The sequence below is a fragment of the Octopus sinensis genome, linkage group LG1 (assembly GCF_006345805.1).
Source record: "Octopus sinensis linkage group LG1, ASM634580v1, whole genome shotgun sequence".
Taxonomy (NCBI): Eukaryota; Metazoa; Mollusca; class Cephalopoda; order Octopoda; family Octopodidae; genus Octopus; species Octopus sinensis.
Window position 1 is genome coordinate 66,391,690 of NC_042997.1, and position 16,578 is coordinate 66,408,267.

At 38.5% G+C, this 16,578-nt stretch overlaps 1 protein-coding gene across 2 annotated transcripts in view; it reads left to right on the forward strand.

The window, feature by feature from the left end:
- LOC115211578 (DNA mismatch repair protein Mlh1) overlaps positions 1–16,578 on the forward strand; it is a 186,704-nt gene that overhangs the window by 98,226 nt on the left and 71,900 nt on the right. For both annotated transcript variants that reach the window (XM_036501661.1, XM_029780133.2), the window contains exon 3: positions 16,125–16,215. In XM_036501661.1, the coding sequence (XP_036357554.1) occupies positions 16,125–16,215 (91 nt within the window). The remainder of the gene's footprint in view (positions 1–16,124; positions 16,216–16,578) is intronic.

The window sequence follows — 16,578 nt, forward strand, 5'->3', positions numbered from 1 at the left end:
TGTCCCCAAAAAATGTATACACAGACTGCAACAGTCTGTCATGCCAAGCATTAGAGAGGACTTTGAACAGGAAGAGTTTTATTTCCAGCAAGATGGGGCACCTCCACACTACCATCGCGATGTTAGATCCTTTCTTGATGGGATCTTGCCAAACAGGTGGATTGGACAGAGAGGTTTTGTCGAATACCCTCCACGTTCACCAGACCTCACACCACTAGACTTCTTTTTATGAGGATACCTAAAGGACAAAGTCTACGCACAGAAACCTGCAACAGTCGTTCAATTGAGGGCAACCATTGAACATGAATGTACGAATATCCCAAGGGAATTGTTCCATGATGTGTGCCATTCCATCGCTTCGCGTTGTCAGCAGTGTCTGGAGCAGAACGGACATCAGTTTGAGAACATGCGATAACAAGACAATAGAATGATATTTGTAAATTCTTTTACATGTTGAAAATTATTCGAATTATAATAAACCCCAAATTTACAATTATTTAAGGTGTGTATACATTTTTTTGGGACACCCTGTATATAGGTGCAGGCATGGGTGTGTAGTAAGAAGCTTGCTTCCCAATCACATGGTTCCAGGTTCAGTCCCACTGCATGGTACTTTGGGCAAGTATATTCTACTATAGCCTTGGGCAAGCCAAAGCCTTGTCAGTAGAGTTTGTAGATGGAAACTGAAAGAAGCTTATCGTGTATTTATGTGTGTGTTTGTGTTAGTTTCTTGACCTTGACAACATGTGATAGCTGTAATGCAAGCGATGTCCTTCACTTCCAGTTTTCCATGAAACATGTCTGGTCACAGTGAAATATCACCTCACTTGGGAACAAAAGGTAAGGGTTGGTGATAGAAAGGAATCTAGTCATAGCAGAAAATGTCACAACCAATTCTCTTTGACCCATGTATCCATGTGGTCATTAAAACAATGATCTTGATGCCTTAGTCAGATAAAAAAGGACAGCACCTACAACCTTTTACAGGGGTCACCAAGACTACTTGTAGGAGGTGGAGTCATTTTCATTAGAATGAAAGCCTGGCCCAAATGCTTGCAGCAGTGTGGACCCAGTAGATTCACCTCAAAGGTTTGGTTACACCACTTACCTTGTAACATAGATTTAGAAATAAAACAATGGAATAAAGTATTGGCTTTTACAGTGTATGTTGCTACTGGAGTTTCATTTCAAATAAATAAGACATGTTTAGCATAAAAGTAAAATCCTCAGTTGGCTGTGCCTTAGATAAAACCAGTTTTCCTCTCTATTCTGAATACAATGAGCTTTGTCTTTCATTTGTTTGGAGTCAATAAAATAAGTATCTTTAATATACTTGAGCTGATTCAATTGACTCTATCCTTGCCTTTACAAAAGTTGCTCTTATGCCAAATCCAAAGAAATCAATATTTTGTTTGGAAAAAGCAACAGTTGGCTTTATTAGGAAATCTTTAAAATGTGTTGAAGGTCTGGCTGTGTTGTTTTCTATGTCTTTCTTTTTTTCTATTCAATTCAATTTTGTATTTCGTTTGTATTTTCGTTGTCTTTTGTTTGATGTAGGTTTACAAATTTTATTGTTGTTTATTTTTTTTTGATTTTCATTATTTATTTGTTTAAATTATCAAAGTTTTTCATTTCAGTTTTATTTATTGTTTTTCTTTTTGCTTTTTGTGGAGTTTATTTTTATAGCTTAGTCTGGAAAGAAGAACCAGTGCCCATCCTTTCTCAGACTAGGCTGAGGACATGGATACTTTTGATGTTCAGCCTGAGTTTCTGCTTGGCAGGAATATCATAGGTTTGCAGTTGTAGGATAAACAGTAGATAAATTGTTCATAAGATAACAATTAGAAGGACTTATGTAAGAGTGAGGGCACCCAGATTTTTAATTTAAACTGTTGTGATTTCAGTAACAGAAACTAAGAGAGTGTGTGCAAATGGTTATTGTTGTTGTCATTGTTGTTGTAGTTGCCATTGTTACAATCATTGTCATCACTATCGTTGTTATTTAACCCTAGGTTAGTCCTCATTGAGCAAACATATGATCAAATATACAACAGCCATGACTATCTCATTTGGTTCCAGGCATTGTATAGTCTGGACTATATTATGCTATATATCCTCCACTGACCTGAAATTGGAGAGGTGTATTCTGTATAATGGTACTTATTACATGAAAAATTTTATTATAGAGAGGTGTTTAAGAAAGAGAATGTGAAAGGCACAGGCATGGCTGTGTGCTAAGAAGCTTGCTCCCCAACCACATGATTCCAGGTTCAGTCTCATTCCATGGTACCTTAAGCAAGTTTCATCTACTATAGCCTTAGGCTGACCAAAGTTTTGTGAGTGGGTTTGGTTGACAGAAACTGAAAGCAGGCTAATGTGTGTGTGTGTGTGTTTATCCCCACCACCACTTGATTAGTGTTGGTGTGTTTACATTCCATAACTTAGCAGTTCAGCAAAAGAGACTGATAAAATAAGGACCAGGCTTAACAAAAAAAAAGGGTCAATTCATTCAACTAGAAAATCTTCAAGGCAGTGCCCCAGCATGGCCACAGTCTAATGAATGAAACATGTAAAAGATAAAAGATAATTAGATGGATAAAATAGATGAGGTAAAGTTTGATGTGGAAAGAACTAATGCTTGATAAGATGGAGACATCCGCTTGTGGGTTTTAGTTGTAAGCAAGGATTTTTTTACTGCCTTATTTGATAATTTTGTTTGGTGATGATGATGATGAGGATAGTGATGAAGGCAGCATAGTAGTAGTAGTAGTAGTAGTAGTAGTAGTAGTAGTAGTAGACAAGAATAAAGATACCAATATGGCATAAGTTTGATATTGATTACAGTTGTTTCAGTGCCTCTCCACTTGAAACCACACTGTGTCTCTGTGTTTATCCACCACCACCACTCTGAGAACTGGTGTTGGCGTGTTTATGTCCCACATCAACTTGTGGGTTTTAGTTGTAATCCTAAGGATTTTTTTGTACTGCCTTACTTGATAATTTTGGTTTTGCCCTTTGACCTCCAGGAAATAAAAGCAGAGCTGTCTTAACAGCATTATAGACCCCCACCTCCTCTGGTAATTCAGTGCATGGGGGTGCCTCTAGTATTTATCTATTGATAGCAAGCCACAGCTTATGTACATCAGTTGCACCCTTGGTACTTTCTCTCTCTTTTACTCTTTTACTTGTTTCAGCCATTTGACTACAGCCATGTTGGAGCACCGCCTTTAGTCAACAAATCAACCCCAGGACTTATTCTTTGGAAGCCTAGTGCTTATTCTATCGGTCTCTTTTGCCGAACCGCTAAGTTACATGGACATAAACACATCACCATCGGTTGTCAAGCGATGTTGGGGGGACAAACACAGACACACAAACATATACACATACATACATATGTACATATATATATATATACACACACACACACATATATATACAACTGGCTTCTTTCAGTTTCCTTCTACCAAATCCACTCACAAGGCTTTGATCGGCCTGAGGCTATAGTAGAAGACACTTGCCCAAGGTGCCACGCAGTGGGAATGAACATTGAATCATGTGGTTGATAAGCGACTTGCCACCCAGCCACTCCTGCACCTGAAAAGATGAATTTTAAAACAATGCTCAAATGCTGTTGCAGATTTTGTTTTTGGACACTGCATAATGAAGTGCCAATCCATAACTGTGGTGGGAACCTGTGGAAGAGGTAGACCCAGGAAGAAATGGGTTGAGGTGCTGAAATATGATCTTCGGATGTTGAGTCTCATGGAGGCAATGATAAGTGGTTGAGACTGTTGACAATTTGCTGTACCTGGGAAGACACATCAAGCCTAGTGAAATCATAGTTGTGGCCAGTGCTAGTGACATGTAAAAAGTGCCCATGCCAGTGATATGTTAAAGGCACCCACTACACTGTGGAGTGATTGGCATTAGGAAGGGCATGCATTCATAGAAACCAAGCTGAAAAAGACTGGAGCCTGGTGCAGCTCACTGGCTTACCAGTTCCAATAAAACTATCTGACCTATTCCAGCATGGAAAATGGATGCTAAATGATGATGATGATGAAAGTTTTAACTAGAGAGTCAGAATGATTAAAGAGATCTTTCACAGACATCTAATGACTGATGCAAGAAGACAGATATAAAGTAAAAGACAAAATTTTATAGGATAAATCACCAGCTAACATGTCCACCAAATACAGTGTTTTCTGTGAGGAGAAGGGAGGTCTGTGAGTACTGGAAAACAAAAGCCCAACAAAATGCTGTTTTTAATAAAAATTACATGGTTTTAAACATTTTCAGCTTGTCCAACATCATGGTAGAAAAAAAAAAAGAATTATATGAATGCAAACTTTGTTTTATTTTCATATTAATAACAAACAGGGGTGGAATTTCACTTGTTGTGTGTGTGTATGTGTCTGTGTCTATGTGTGTGTAGAGGCTGGTTTTTTGTCAGTTTAAGAACCATGTCATTACAGTCAGATTCTGCTTTGTAACTACTCATCTGACAGTTCCTTTTCTCCCCAGAATTTCATCATTTCAAATTCCACCTAATCCTAATATCCTTTTTTATATATATATATTTTTTTTAATGTTTTATATTTAATCTTGAGTGATTTATAAAGATAAACCATATCAAACCATTATCCCACAATAAATCTCACTGCATGAAATTCAGGCAGGGCATTGTCAGACCATTGATTGGTCAATACCTCTCACTTGCAATGTCTTCTTCGTATTCTGTCATAAAAATTAATTCCGTTTTTATCCAATAAAAGCCTAACTACATTTCAATGAATGCCAGGAAGAGAATTAATTGGTGTTATATTGCCAGCAGAGTGACATACCTAAATGTAAACAAAAACCATAAACAACACTGAAACTCTTTGGTGATGTGATAATGTTAATGATAATAAATCCTTGATATCAGGCGATGGTCTACCACTTTTCTTCTTGATGATGAGGCAACAAAAATAACCCCTAATGAGCATTTCTAATTACTAGTCTTTTATCATCTTTTATTTTTGATTTGTTTCAATTATGGGACTGCAGTCATGCTGGGATACCACCTAGAAACGCTTTTTGTCAAACAAATCAATATCAGTTCTCATTTATCTTTACGAGTCTGGTACTTATTCTATCAGTCTCTTTTGCTGACCTAGCAAGTTATGTGGACATAAACCAACTTACAAGGGTTGTCAAGTGGTTGAGGTACACACACACACACACACATAAGTACATAAATTTATACCGTTACATATTTATACAATGGACTTCCACGAAGTTTCTGTCTACAAAATTCACTCCAGGGCATTGATTAGCCCATGACTACAGTAGAAGACACTTGCCCAAGATGCTGCACAGTATCACTGAATCTAAAACCTTGTGGTTGCAAAGGAAGCTTCTTAATCACATGACCATGACTAAGCAAAAACTGAACTTATTATATTTTTACTCTTTACTATCCTCCATTCACTATTGGAGATTGTAAAAGGTCAAAAGGATTGAACACATAAGTAGTGGCTTCCAAACTTATTTTTGTCACAGAACCCTTTTACAATTTTGAAAACATTTTGGAAATTATACCTACGTATTCAAGCCCCTGTAATACTAACTATACAGGTTTCGCTTGCAATAACATGGGTTTCACTTACTTGATGCACACAGCACTTCCTTATGAAGCATTCATTCTCCATATGCATCACATGTCCATACCAATATAGCCTTCTCTCCTGCACCCTACAGCTGACTCCTCTTCCACCTAGTTTTTTTTTTTTTTTCTCAGATCATTTGTACTCTAACATTCATGCACTCTGACATTTCACATTCATCAGAATGTGTTAGCTTTGTTCCTTCACAAGTCTTCAGCATTCAAAGCTATCTGACAGCAATTAGAACACGTTTCATACAATCTACACTTCACCCTCAGACAAGAAGCCCTTTATTTCCAACAGAGGTAATAGTTCCCTGAATACTTTCTTGTCTTTTGTTATCCTAACTACTGCTCTTTTGAACAACCACCACCACTGCTAATTATGCATCTTAGGTTACAGAAGCTACCAACTACTTCTAGTGACCCAGCCAGATATTTGTAGAGAATGTATTTCTGGTGTGCTCTTAGTACTTGTTGCTCCAGTGCATCAGCATCAGAGAAAGCCTGTTTTCTCTGTGAGTCTACCTGTGACTCTACTATATCTCTTGTGTCTCTACAGCTTGGTACAGCACATTAAATCTCTACCTGCTCCTATTTTGCATATCAAGCAAAGCCATTTCCTTATGATATCAAATTTTTTTTGCTAACATCTTAGTCTTTGCTAAGTTTACTATGAAGCCTCTCAATTCTAGTTTTAATTCTATGTTTGGAATTTCTTCTCTAATCCTATTATAGATTCAACTATGAGAGCTAGATCATCTGCTTATCAGAGTTCTTGAGAGACTATTTTAAACTCCGTTGTGATGGCCTGCAGGACTATGATGAATAGAACAGGTTGAGCACTGAACTTTGTTGAACACCTACCTCCACATTAAATTCATTGCTGAACACATCATTGACTCTTGCTTTATTAACTGCACTTTGGCGCATAGCTTGTACAGCCCTCACAAGCCATTCATCTACATCTAATTTCCTTAGTAACCACAAGATTATCACGTGTGACATTCAGTCAAAAGTTTTCTCCAAGTATATGAATGTTAGAGGTTTACTCTTTGCAAGCTACCTTTCTTGCAGCTGCTTCACTTAGAAGATTGCATCTTTGATGCTTCTTCCATACATAAATCCAAACAGCATCACATCCAAGCTAAATCTGTTTTTGATCACCTGTTCTATCACTCTATCTGTGACATTCATAGTTTGGTCCACCAGTTTGATGCCTCTCTAATTTTCTTTCTGTAAAGCATCTCCCTTGCCCTTGTTTACAATGATACTGCTATATCAGTCACTGGTTATGATACCTTCCTGTATTACCTGGTTAACTATTCAGGTGACTAGTATGTATCCTACCTCTCCAGAAATTTTGAGCATCTCAGCAACTATCTCTGAGTCTTCCCTACTTTCATTTTTTTAATCACTTTATCATACTGCTGTCAATTTGAATTGCTATACCCTCTTTATCCCATGCAGTCTTTTCATTCAACAAACTCTCATTATAGCACTTCCATGTTTCTTTATTGTCATCAGCTTTAAGGGTAAGCATGTCTCTATCATCTTGGATATACTTCTCTCCAAACTTGGTTTTCTTTGACATAACACCTTATTCCCCTGATCCTCACATTACAGAACAGCTGCAAATCCCTTCCTTTCTGCTTCTAGTTTAGCTAAGTACACCTGATGCCTAGCTTTCCTCTTTGTTAATGAGCTTCCTATGGTTTCTCTCTCCATTTCCACTTGCAAGGATTTGGTCAGCCTATGGCTATATAAAAGGAGACACCTACCCACATTGCTATGCTGCAGGAATGGACCTGAAAGAATATGGTTGCAAAGCAAACTTCTCAACTTTGCAACCATGCATCTCATCATATAAAAACATAACTTATTTTGAAAATGGTGAATACCTTTTTATGTATAAAATAAATTTTTGTTAAATTTACTTAACATCTTTTTCTGTGGAATTCTTCTGTTCCTCAGAACCTTCTCTGAGAAACACAATACTAGATTATCAGATGACTTGCAGGAGGGGGGGGAGGGCGTTCATATCCTGTCATTGAGATTACATTAGGTCAGTGACCAACACATTTAACTCTTAATGACCCTGTCTACCTTGCAGAATAGAAATAAATGGTACGAATATCTGATTTTACCATAGTCAGTAGGGGGTCACACTGCAAAGTCAATTAGCAGTTTAATGCTGTTATTGTGGTTTAGTTTTGAGGTCAGTGCCAATGGAGCAGTTCTTCTCATACACCAATAAGTTTGTGGACATGCCTTAGTATGACATCACCTGAAATGATGTAAACTAAGTCATGTGTATTCATAACTACAAAGTACTTGACAAAGAAGATTTTTACTCATTTTGCATCTGACAGTTGTTGAGGAAAGATATAACTGAGATAACAGAAAAATTCTCATCACCTGATTTAGGCTTAGCCACACTAAGCAGAGAAGCTATCTCTCATTTACATACTACACAGTATGTTAAAGACATTACTATTGACATTCATTATGAGAAGAGCATTCTCATTCAGTTATATTCATATTGGCAGACATACATTTCAAGAACAACATTTAGAGAGAGAGAGAGTCATATTCATATCAACATATATGCTTGTTTTCTATACAAATAAAATCTAAATCATTTTACTTTATAAAACCTTATTAAATGTTATCCATTTATCTTAAATGTACTATGTTCTCATTTGTTGCGATTCATTGAATATTTACCTTTGGGCTGTTGTACTCCAGTTGAAATATTAACGGAAATAAAATGTTATTTAAAACTACATCTTTAATATCTTATGCATATCTTCCATTAAATCTCTTTTAAGATGGACTTTACAAAATGATTATGGGGATGAAACAAAGTTTAAGATGTAGTTTAGATAGTAAAGTTTGGTTTAAGATATTAAGCATAAATTCGCTGACTGAACATCTGCTTAGAATATCTAGCAATTTAGCTACTGTGAGCCTTGTTCCCCAGTCATTTTTTTCTTTTTTCGTAACTTGAATACATCCTGTCAACATAGGATTTGATAGAAATTGCTGATGAGATTTAATCATCTATGATAAATTGCTTATTTTCACATTGTGTTTGCTTGCAAAATGTTCACTTCTTGCTATTAATTTCTGCTATGTTGCCAGCATTACTACCTACCTATAGTTAGTCAGTATCAGCTGCTGAAAACTTGAAATCAAAATGTCTCTAGTATTTACAATAAATAAAGGTAACTGGTGACAGAAGTAGCAGAGCATCAGATAAAATGCTTTGTACTATTTTGCTGTCTTTTTTATATACCACTTTCAAATTGCAGCAAGGTATTAACTCTGCATTTCATTGATCAAGACAAAATATATACCAGTCATGTACAGTGGTCAGTACAATTGGCTATGAATTTGTGGCCTTGTGCCAATGTTAGAAATCAATATGTCTGATTATTCAGTAACAGAACACTTACTTCTAAATTTTTCTTTAGATATTTTAACAAATTAATATCTGTATCTAATCAACCAATTTAATACCTCCATCTGTCCCCCATTGTGTCTTTAGCCAAAACCACTCTGTTGCAAGCCTTCAGGCTAGGTTTCTGCTTTGAGAAAAAACTTCCTCTTTTACTTTCTCTTTAGTTATGGAAACTCTGAAAAAGGTTTGAACAGTGCTCTTCCTCCTTTGATTAAGCCATTAAATATATGTTTGCTTGTTTCTTTGTTTGTGTGTATGTGATATCAGAAATAGATATTTATACAAAATTCAAACAATTGCCTGTCAATGGATTTTGCAACCAGTGAAAATAAGTCTTGTGGCTACATGTATGTAGTATGAACTGCCTTCCAAACTGCATTTCTTGAATTATAATACATCATGTTGAGTTTTAGATACCTTTATAATAAACTACATATACATGCCAAAAAACTCACACACACACACTTGCACACATATTCAACTCCTTTCTATAGCAAGTTGCTACATTAAAATACTCAAGCCAACAAGTAAACCTTTACACTGTCACTTGGAACTACAAGCAACAGCAACCAAAAATTTATTTTATCACACTCTACCATCTTAAACAAATAAACCAAAGACACATTTAATAAAGTAGTTGTAGATGCACTGTGCCTAAAAAAAAATAAGTTTCAAATCCTGTGATAAAATCCAAGACCCAAAGAAATGAGTGAGGTTTGTGTTGGCTGTATAAATGAAAGTTCTTGAAGAGTTTGATAAGTTCAATTGCCACAGGGAGGAGTACGGAATTTAATAGTTTGTGGAGGGGACTTCTTATCTCAGAGTAAGAAAATGATGAGCCAAAGCACTTCTCTCTCTCTTTCTCTCATTAGATAATAGGAGGTGGGGAAGAAAAAGTCTTCTGGTTTTGTCTTGCTTATAAGTTTACAATGTAAAAATACTATCATGGTTGTATCTGCAATCCCTCTGATGTCTGTCATCATCATCATCATCATCGTTTAACGTCCGTTTTCCATGCTGGCATGGGTTGGACAGTTTGACAGGAGGCCTCACCAGGCTCCAGTCTGATCTGGCAGTGTTTCTACAGCTGGATGCCCTTCCTAATGCCAACCACTCCGTGAGTATAGTTAGTGCTTTTTACATGCCACCAGCATGAGAGCCAGTCAGGGTGGTGGGGACTGGCATCAGGCACATTCAGATGATGCTTTTTACATACTATCAGCACAGGCAAAGAAGCCAGTCAGGGCACGGGTATGGGGGACTGGCATCAACTACGTTCGGATGATGCTTTTTACGTGCCACTGGCACAGGGAGCCAGTCAGGTGGTACTGGTAATGACCCACGTATGAATGGTGCTTAATGCATGCCACCAGCAGGAGAGTCAGTTAGGTGACACTGGCATTTCCAATTGATTATGATTTGATTTTTGATTTTGGTTTTGATTTTACTTGATGCAATAGGTCTCCTCATGCACAGCATGTCACCCGATGATTCAAAGGTACTTTTTAAATGGGTTGGTTATGTGATACTGGTATAGGCTATGGCTGTGATTTCAGTTTACTTGCCAGATCTTCTCAACCACAGCATATCTCCAGAGGTTCCGGTATTTTGTCATTGCCTCTGTGAGGCCCAATGTTCGAAGGTCAAGCTTCACGACCTCATCCCATGTCTTCCAGGGTCTCCCTCTTCCACAGGTTCCTTCCACTTTCAGGGAGTGACACTTCTTCACACATCTCTCCTCATCCATACACAGCACATGACCATACCAGTGCAGTCATCTCTTTTGCACACCACATCTGCTGCTTCTTATGTCCAATATTTCTCTCAGAGTGCTTACACTCTGTCGTGTGTGCACACTGACATTACAAATCCAGTGGATCATACTAGCTTCATTTCTTTCAAGCCTACATATGTCTTCAGCAGTCACAGCCCATGTTTAACTGTCGTGTAGCATGGCAGTAGGGATAGGAGCTTTCTGAACTTTGCCCAGGCTATTCTTATTCTAGTGGTAATGCTCTCCGAGCATCTACCCCCACTACAAACTTGGTCACCCAGGTAGCGGAAGCTATCAACTACTTCTGGTTTCTCCCCCAGCATGTGATGGAATCTGTTTTCTGAGCATCTGCAGTGTTTATTGCCCCTGTGCATCTGCCGCACACAAAAGCTATCATCCCAGTTAATCTTCCTTTGATGTTGCTGCACCTCTTATGCGTCAATAGCTTACACTGGGTACATCTTATGGAGTTTCTACTTACACCTTTTCTACAGAGCCATCTACCTGAAGAGGTTTGTGATGTGTTCACATTCCTACTTACCAAGACTTTGGTTTTTGCAACATTGACTCTAAGGCCCTTCAATTCTAAACCTTGTTTCCACACCTGAAATTTCTTCTCTAATTCTGGTAGTGATTCCGCTATGAGAGCAAGTTATCAGCATAGAGGATCTCCCAGAGGCAACCTGTCTTGAATTCCTCTGTTATTGCCTGGAGAACTATGATGAATAAGAGGGGGGATGAGGGCTGATCCTTGGTGAACCCCTACTTCTACCTGGAATTCTTCACTATACTCATTGCCAACCCTTACCTTACTAATGGCATCCCTGTACAGCTCTTATTAACCACTCGTCAATCCCCAGTTTCTGCATCGCCAACCAGATAAGGGATCAGGGGACCCTGTCAAAGGCTTTCTCCAAGTCAACAAAAACCAAGTATAGGGGTTTATCTTTGGCTAGGTATTTCTCCTGCAGGAATATAGCATCAGTGGTGCTTCTACCCAGCACAAAACTGAACTGCATCTCATCTAAGCAGACTCTCTCCCTAATTATTTGGGCTATGACCCTCTCTGTGACCTTCATTACCTTATCCAGCAGTTTGATACCCCTGTAGTTATTTCTATCCAAAACATCACCTTTACCTTTGTAGTAGTTGACTATGGTGCTGCTACGCCAGTCATTGGGTATGACTCCTTCGTGAACTACCTGGTTTACAATACAGGTGACTAGACCATAACCCACACCACCAGATATTTTAAGCATTTCATCGGTGATTCCTGATGGGCCAGGAGCTTTTCCTGACTTCATATCCCTAATAGCTTTATCTACCAGTGTGCTATCTATTCGGGTAGCTGGGTCAACATTTGGCAGGCTCTCCTCTTCCCACTCATTCTCCACATTCAGCAGCCTTTCATAATGGCTTCTCCAAGCCTCTTTCTTTGCAGAATCATTAAAAGCAAGTGCACCATCATCCATGCAGACATATTTCTCTCCTGTAACATCACAATTTTTTCTCACACTGCCTTGCAATCTGAAATACTTCAGTTCTTTGGTCCTCATGTCACTGAACATTGGCAAACTTCTTTTCTGCCTCTCCCTTGGCTATGTATACCTGTCGTCCAGCTTCCCTTCTGGCTATCTGGTACAGTTCCCTGCTACCCCAACTCTTCCAGGTTTTCCAGGCTTGTTTCTTTGCTCTAATGGCCTTGTCTACTATATTATTCCACCACCACAGAAGGGACTTTGCACCAGCCACAGATTTGGTCTGTGGCACTCAGTAAGCTGTTCTGTAGGAATTTCCAGTTACCCTCTGTGTCTGAAGTCTGTAGCTCTTCCTCTCATCAAATTTCTCAATGAGGATGTCCCTAAATCTCTGACCATGTGAAGGGTTCTTTAGCTTCTAAATCTTTCTTTTCTGGATTGGTCTGCTTCTTGGCATCCTTCTGGCCTCAAGTTTACAGTCACTAATAACTAGTCTATGCTGGGGCTTACATTCTTCACCAGGGAGGGTCTTTATATTTAAGAGCACCCTTACATCCCACTATCTCGTGAGGATGAACTCAATCTGGCTAGTGGGATTGTGGAAGCACTCCGTTGGTTACGACGACGAGGGTTCCGGTTGATCCGAATCAACGGAACAGCCTGCTCGTGAAATTAACGTGTAAGTGGCTGAGCACTCCACAGACACGTGTACCCTTAACGTAGTTCTCGGGGATATTCAGCGTGACACAGAGAGTGACAAGGCCGGCCCTTTGAAATACAGGTACAACAAAAACAGGAAGTAAGAGTGAGAGAAAGTTGTGGTCAAAGAGTACAGCAGGGATCACCACCATCCCCTGCCGGAGCCTCGTGGAGCTTTAGGTGTTTTCGCTCAATAAACACTCACAACGCCCGGTCTGGTAATCGAAACCGCGATCCTATGACCGCGAGTCCACTGCCCTAACCACTGGGCCATTGCGCCTGGCTAGTAGAGTCACCTGATTGATAGGTTATCAGTTGGCTCTGTCGCTTCCTGAAGTTAGTGTTACAGATTAATAGGTTGCATGCATCAAAGAACTCCAGTAGTTTAGTTCCCTCTTCATTTCAGAAATCAATTCCATGGCCCCTGTGAACACCATGGAAAATACCGGATTGCCGTCCGACATGCCCATTAAAATCTCCAGCCACATAGATAAGGTCATTGCCACTCGTTTTTTTTTTAGGTAGCCTGTAGAAGGTTATCATAATAGTGGTCCTTCTGATCATTTGGTAGGCCTGCTTGTGGGGCATAGACAGAGATAATTGTAGCTATACTATTCTGCAGGACTATCCTGAGCTTAAGCACTCTTTCACATACCCTGACTATCTCTATGGCCTTATCCACCCATTTCTCCACAAGGAGTATGCCTACACCCCCTACTCCATCACTGTTACCTTCCCAGAAGATTTTATACCTATGTGCCTTGCCTGTGAGGACCATAGCTGAAGCTCCTCTCCACCTTACCTCTTGTATGCAGTATGCATCAACACATCTCCATTCAAGCATCACTACAATCTCACTAGACCTTCCTTTCAGTGTGCCTACATTGACAGTGCCAACTCTAAAAACTGGGAAAGGAATGTGGGAGGAGGCATGGGGAGATGAGATGTTATTCAGTGCCTGAAAAGAAGAAGGTTTTCGTGTTCATTTGATAGACATGCTACACCCATTCTCACTTTTGACCTGTCATCATTCAAACATTCAAGCATGTTAAGATTGTTGCCCTTACCGGGGTAGGAGTAGGTGTTAGCGATGTTATAAGTATAAGCAGTATGGACATCATAAAATCGTAAATTTAAGCATTACTAGTGTTGCAGTTATAAGTAAATAAATAAATATAGATAAAGGAGAATATGAATATCAATATGCCAATGTTAGATTAAGAAGGCAGGCAGCTAAACTGGTTGCATTTGTCCCAGGAGAGAGAGAGGGAGAGGAAGTTGCAGGTATGATAGAGGATACCACCAGTGTGGGAGGGGGTTTCTGGTAAGAGAAAAGAGGAACAAGCATGCTCACACACACATACACAAGAACAAGCATGTTTATTTCCAGATTATTAGAACAAGAAGAGGAAGAGGCAATATATTTCCTTTGTTTACACTTGTCAACTCTCTTCACAAGTATTTCTTCCTCTTTTTTTCTTCTAATCCACCTCTCCTTTTTTTTCTTCCTTTCTTCCTCCTCCTTCTCTTCCTCCTTCCCGTCTTCCATCTCTTCTAATAATCATAATCCTTTCTACTGTAGGCACAAGGCCTAAAATTTGGGAGGAGGGATTAAAGTCAATTAATCAACCCCAGTGCTCCACTGGCACTTAATTTATCGACCCCCAAAGGATGAAAAGCAAAGTCAACCTCAGCAAAATTTGAACTCAGAATATAAAGACAGATGAAGCATTTTGCCCGGAGTGCTAACAATTGTGCCTGCTCACTGCATTTAATATTAATAATAATAATAATAATAATTTCTACTAAAGCCACAAGGCCTAAATCAGGAGGAGGGAGCTAGTTGATCACATCAACCCCAGTGTTTCACTGATACTTATTACATCGACCCCCAAATGGATGAAAGGCAAAGTCAACCTCAGTGGAATTTGAACTCAGAATGTAGCGACAGGCAAAATACCATTAAGCATTTTGTCCAGTGTGTTAATGATTCCGCCAGCTTGCTGCCTTAGTAATAGTAGTAGTAATAATAAAATTGATAATGGTAACAAAGAAAGAATTTTATGTGGAAGAGAGAGATATAAATATAGAGAGTGTACCGAAGAATATGAAATAGTGAATGAGGTCTATGGAAAGGTGAAGAAAACAGAAACAAAATAATTGTAAATTAAATATTGAGAAACAGATATTTGTGTATCGTCATGTTTAATACATTTGAGTTTAATTGGGTGTTATAAGGGCTTTTACTGCAGGAATAATTCTTGGAGAAAATTCTCCACCAGGACATGGGAAAGTGCATATTTTATTTTGGGCTATCATTGCATTGTGTTGGGTTTAACTCCAACTTATATTAAATTGAATACCAGACATGAGCCAATGTGGGAGAGACTTTAACTCTTTTGCATTCATATTACTTTATCAAATGTGATTCTATTTTATTCATCATGCATCACCTTGTAGCTTTGAGATGTTGATGATGTGATTGTTTAGTTTTCAGAATGACATTGTAAGGTATGTATGAGACTTGTTGGATTATCATTACTTAAAAAAGCAAGTTTTTGGGGGTTTTTTTCGAGCCATGTTGTTATGAATATCATTAATCCTTACACATTTTTTCTCTCTCTTGGGCCTGATATGGCCAGTTTAAAAGCTAAATGGTTAAGAGGTTGTTTGACTGGCAGAAAAAATAGCAAACTCTCCCACAAATTCTTAAGATGATAATCTTTAAAAAAAAATAATAATCCAACAAGGAAATCTCTTTATTGATTTTTGAGGTCTCAAATTAGGTCAACCCTACTACTTAAAAAAGCAATTTTTTTTTTCGAGCCATGTTGTTATGAATATACAACTATATGTGTATGTATGTGTATACCAATCATTGTCACTACCTTCAATATTAAGTTATGATGTAACCTATGTGAAAGAAAAGTACCTGTATAGGTTGACATCAATGTTGCCTCGAAAGCTGCCAGAAACTTAATGACAATAATACTGGACTGTCTTAGAGCTATTGTCTCTTGATAAGAAATCATGACTCATTACTTCTATTTTCTCTTCCAGTATCGATGCTAAATCTACTAGTATTCAAGTAACAGTTAAACAAGGGGGCCTGAAGTTATTACAGATTCAAGATAATGGCACCGGTATACGTGTAAGTAATCCTTTAGAATGATACCTCTAACACTTCAGTAAATCAATTCTGCTTTTCCAATGTCCTTTAACACTTTGACCCTTTATTTCAGGTTTATATGTTTGTTGATGTTTAACCCAATTTGGCCTTGATTGAGCTCTATGATAAAAAAACCATTCCAGTCTTGATTTACCTATCTTCTTTTCTACTCTAGGCACAAGGCCCGAAATTTGGGTGGGTGGGGGCCAGTAAATTAGATCAACCCCAGTACACAACTGGTAATTAATTTATCGACCCTGAAAGGATGAAAGGCAAAGTCGACCTTGGTGGAATTTGAACTCAGAATGTAAAGACACACGAAATCTCACTAAGCTTTTCACCTGG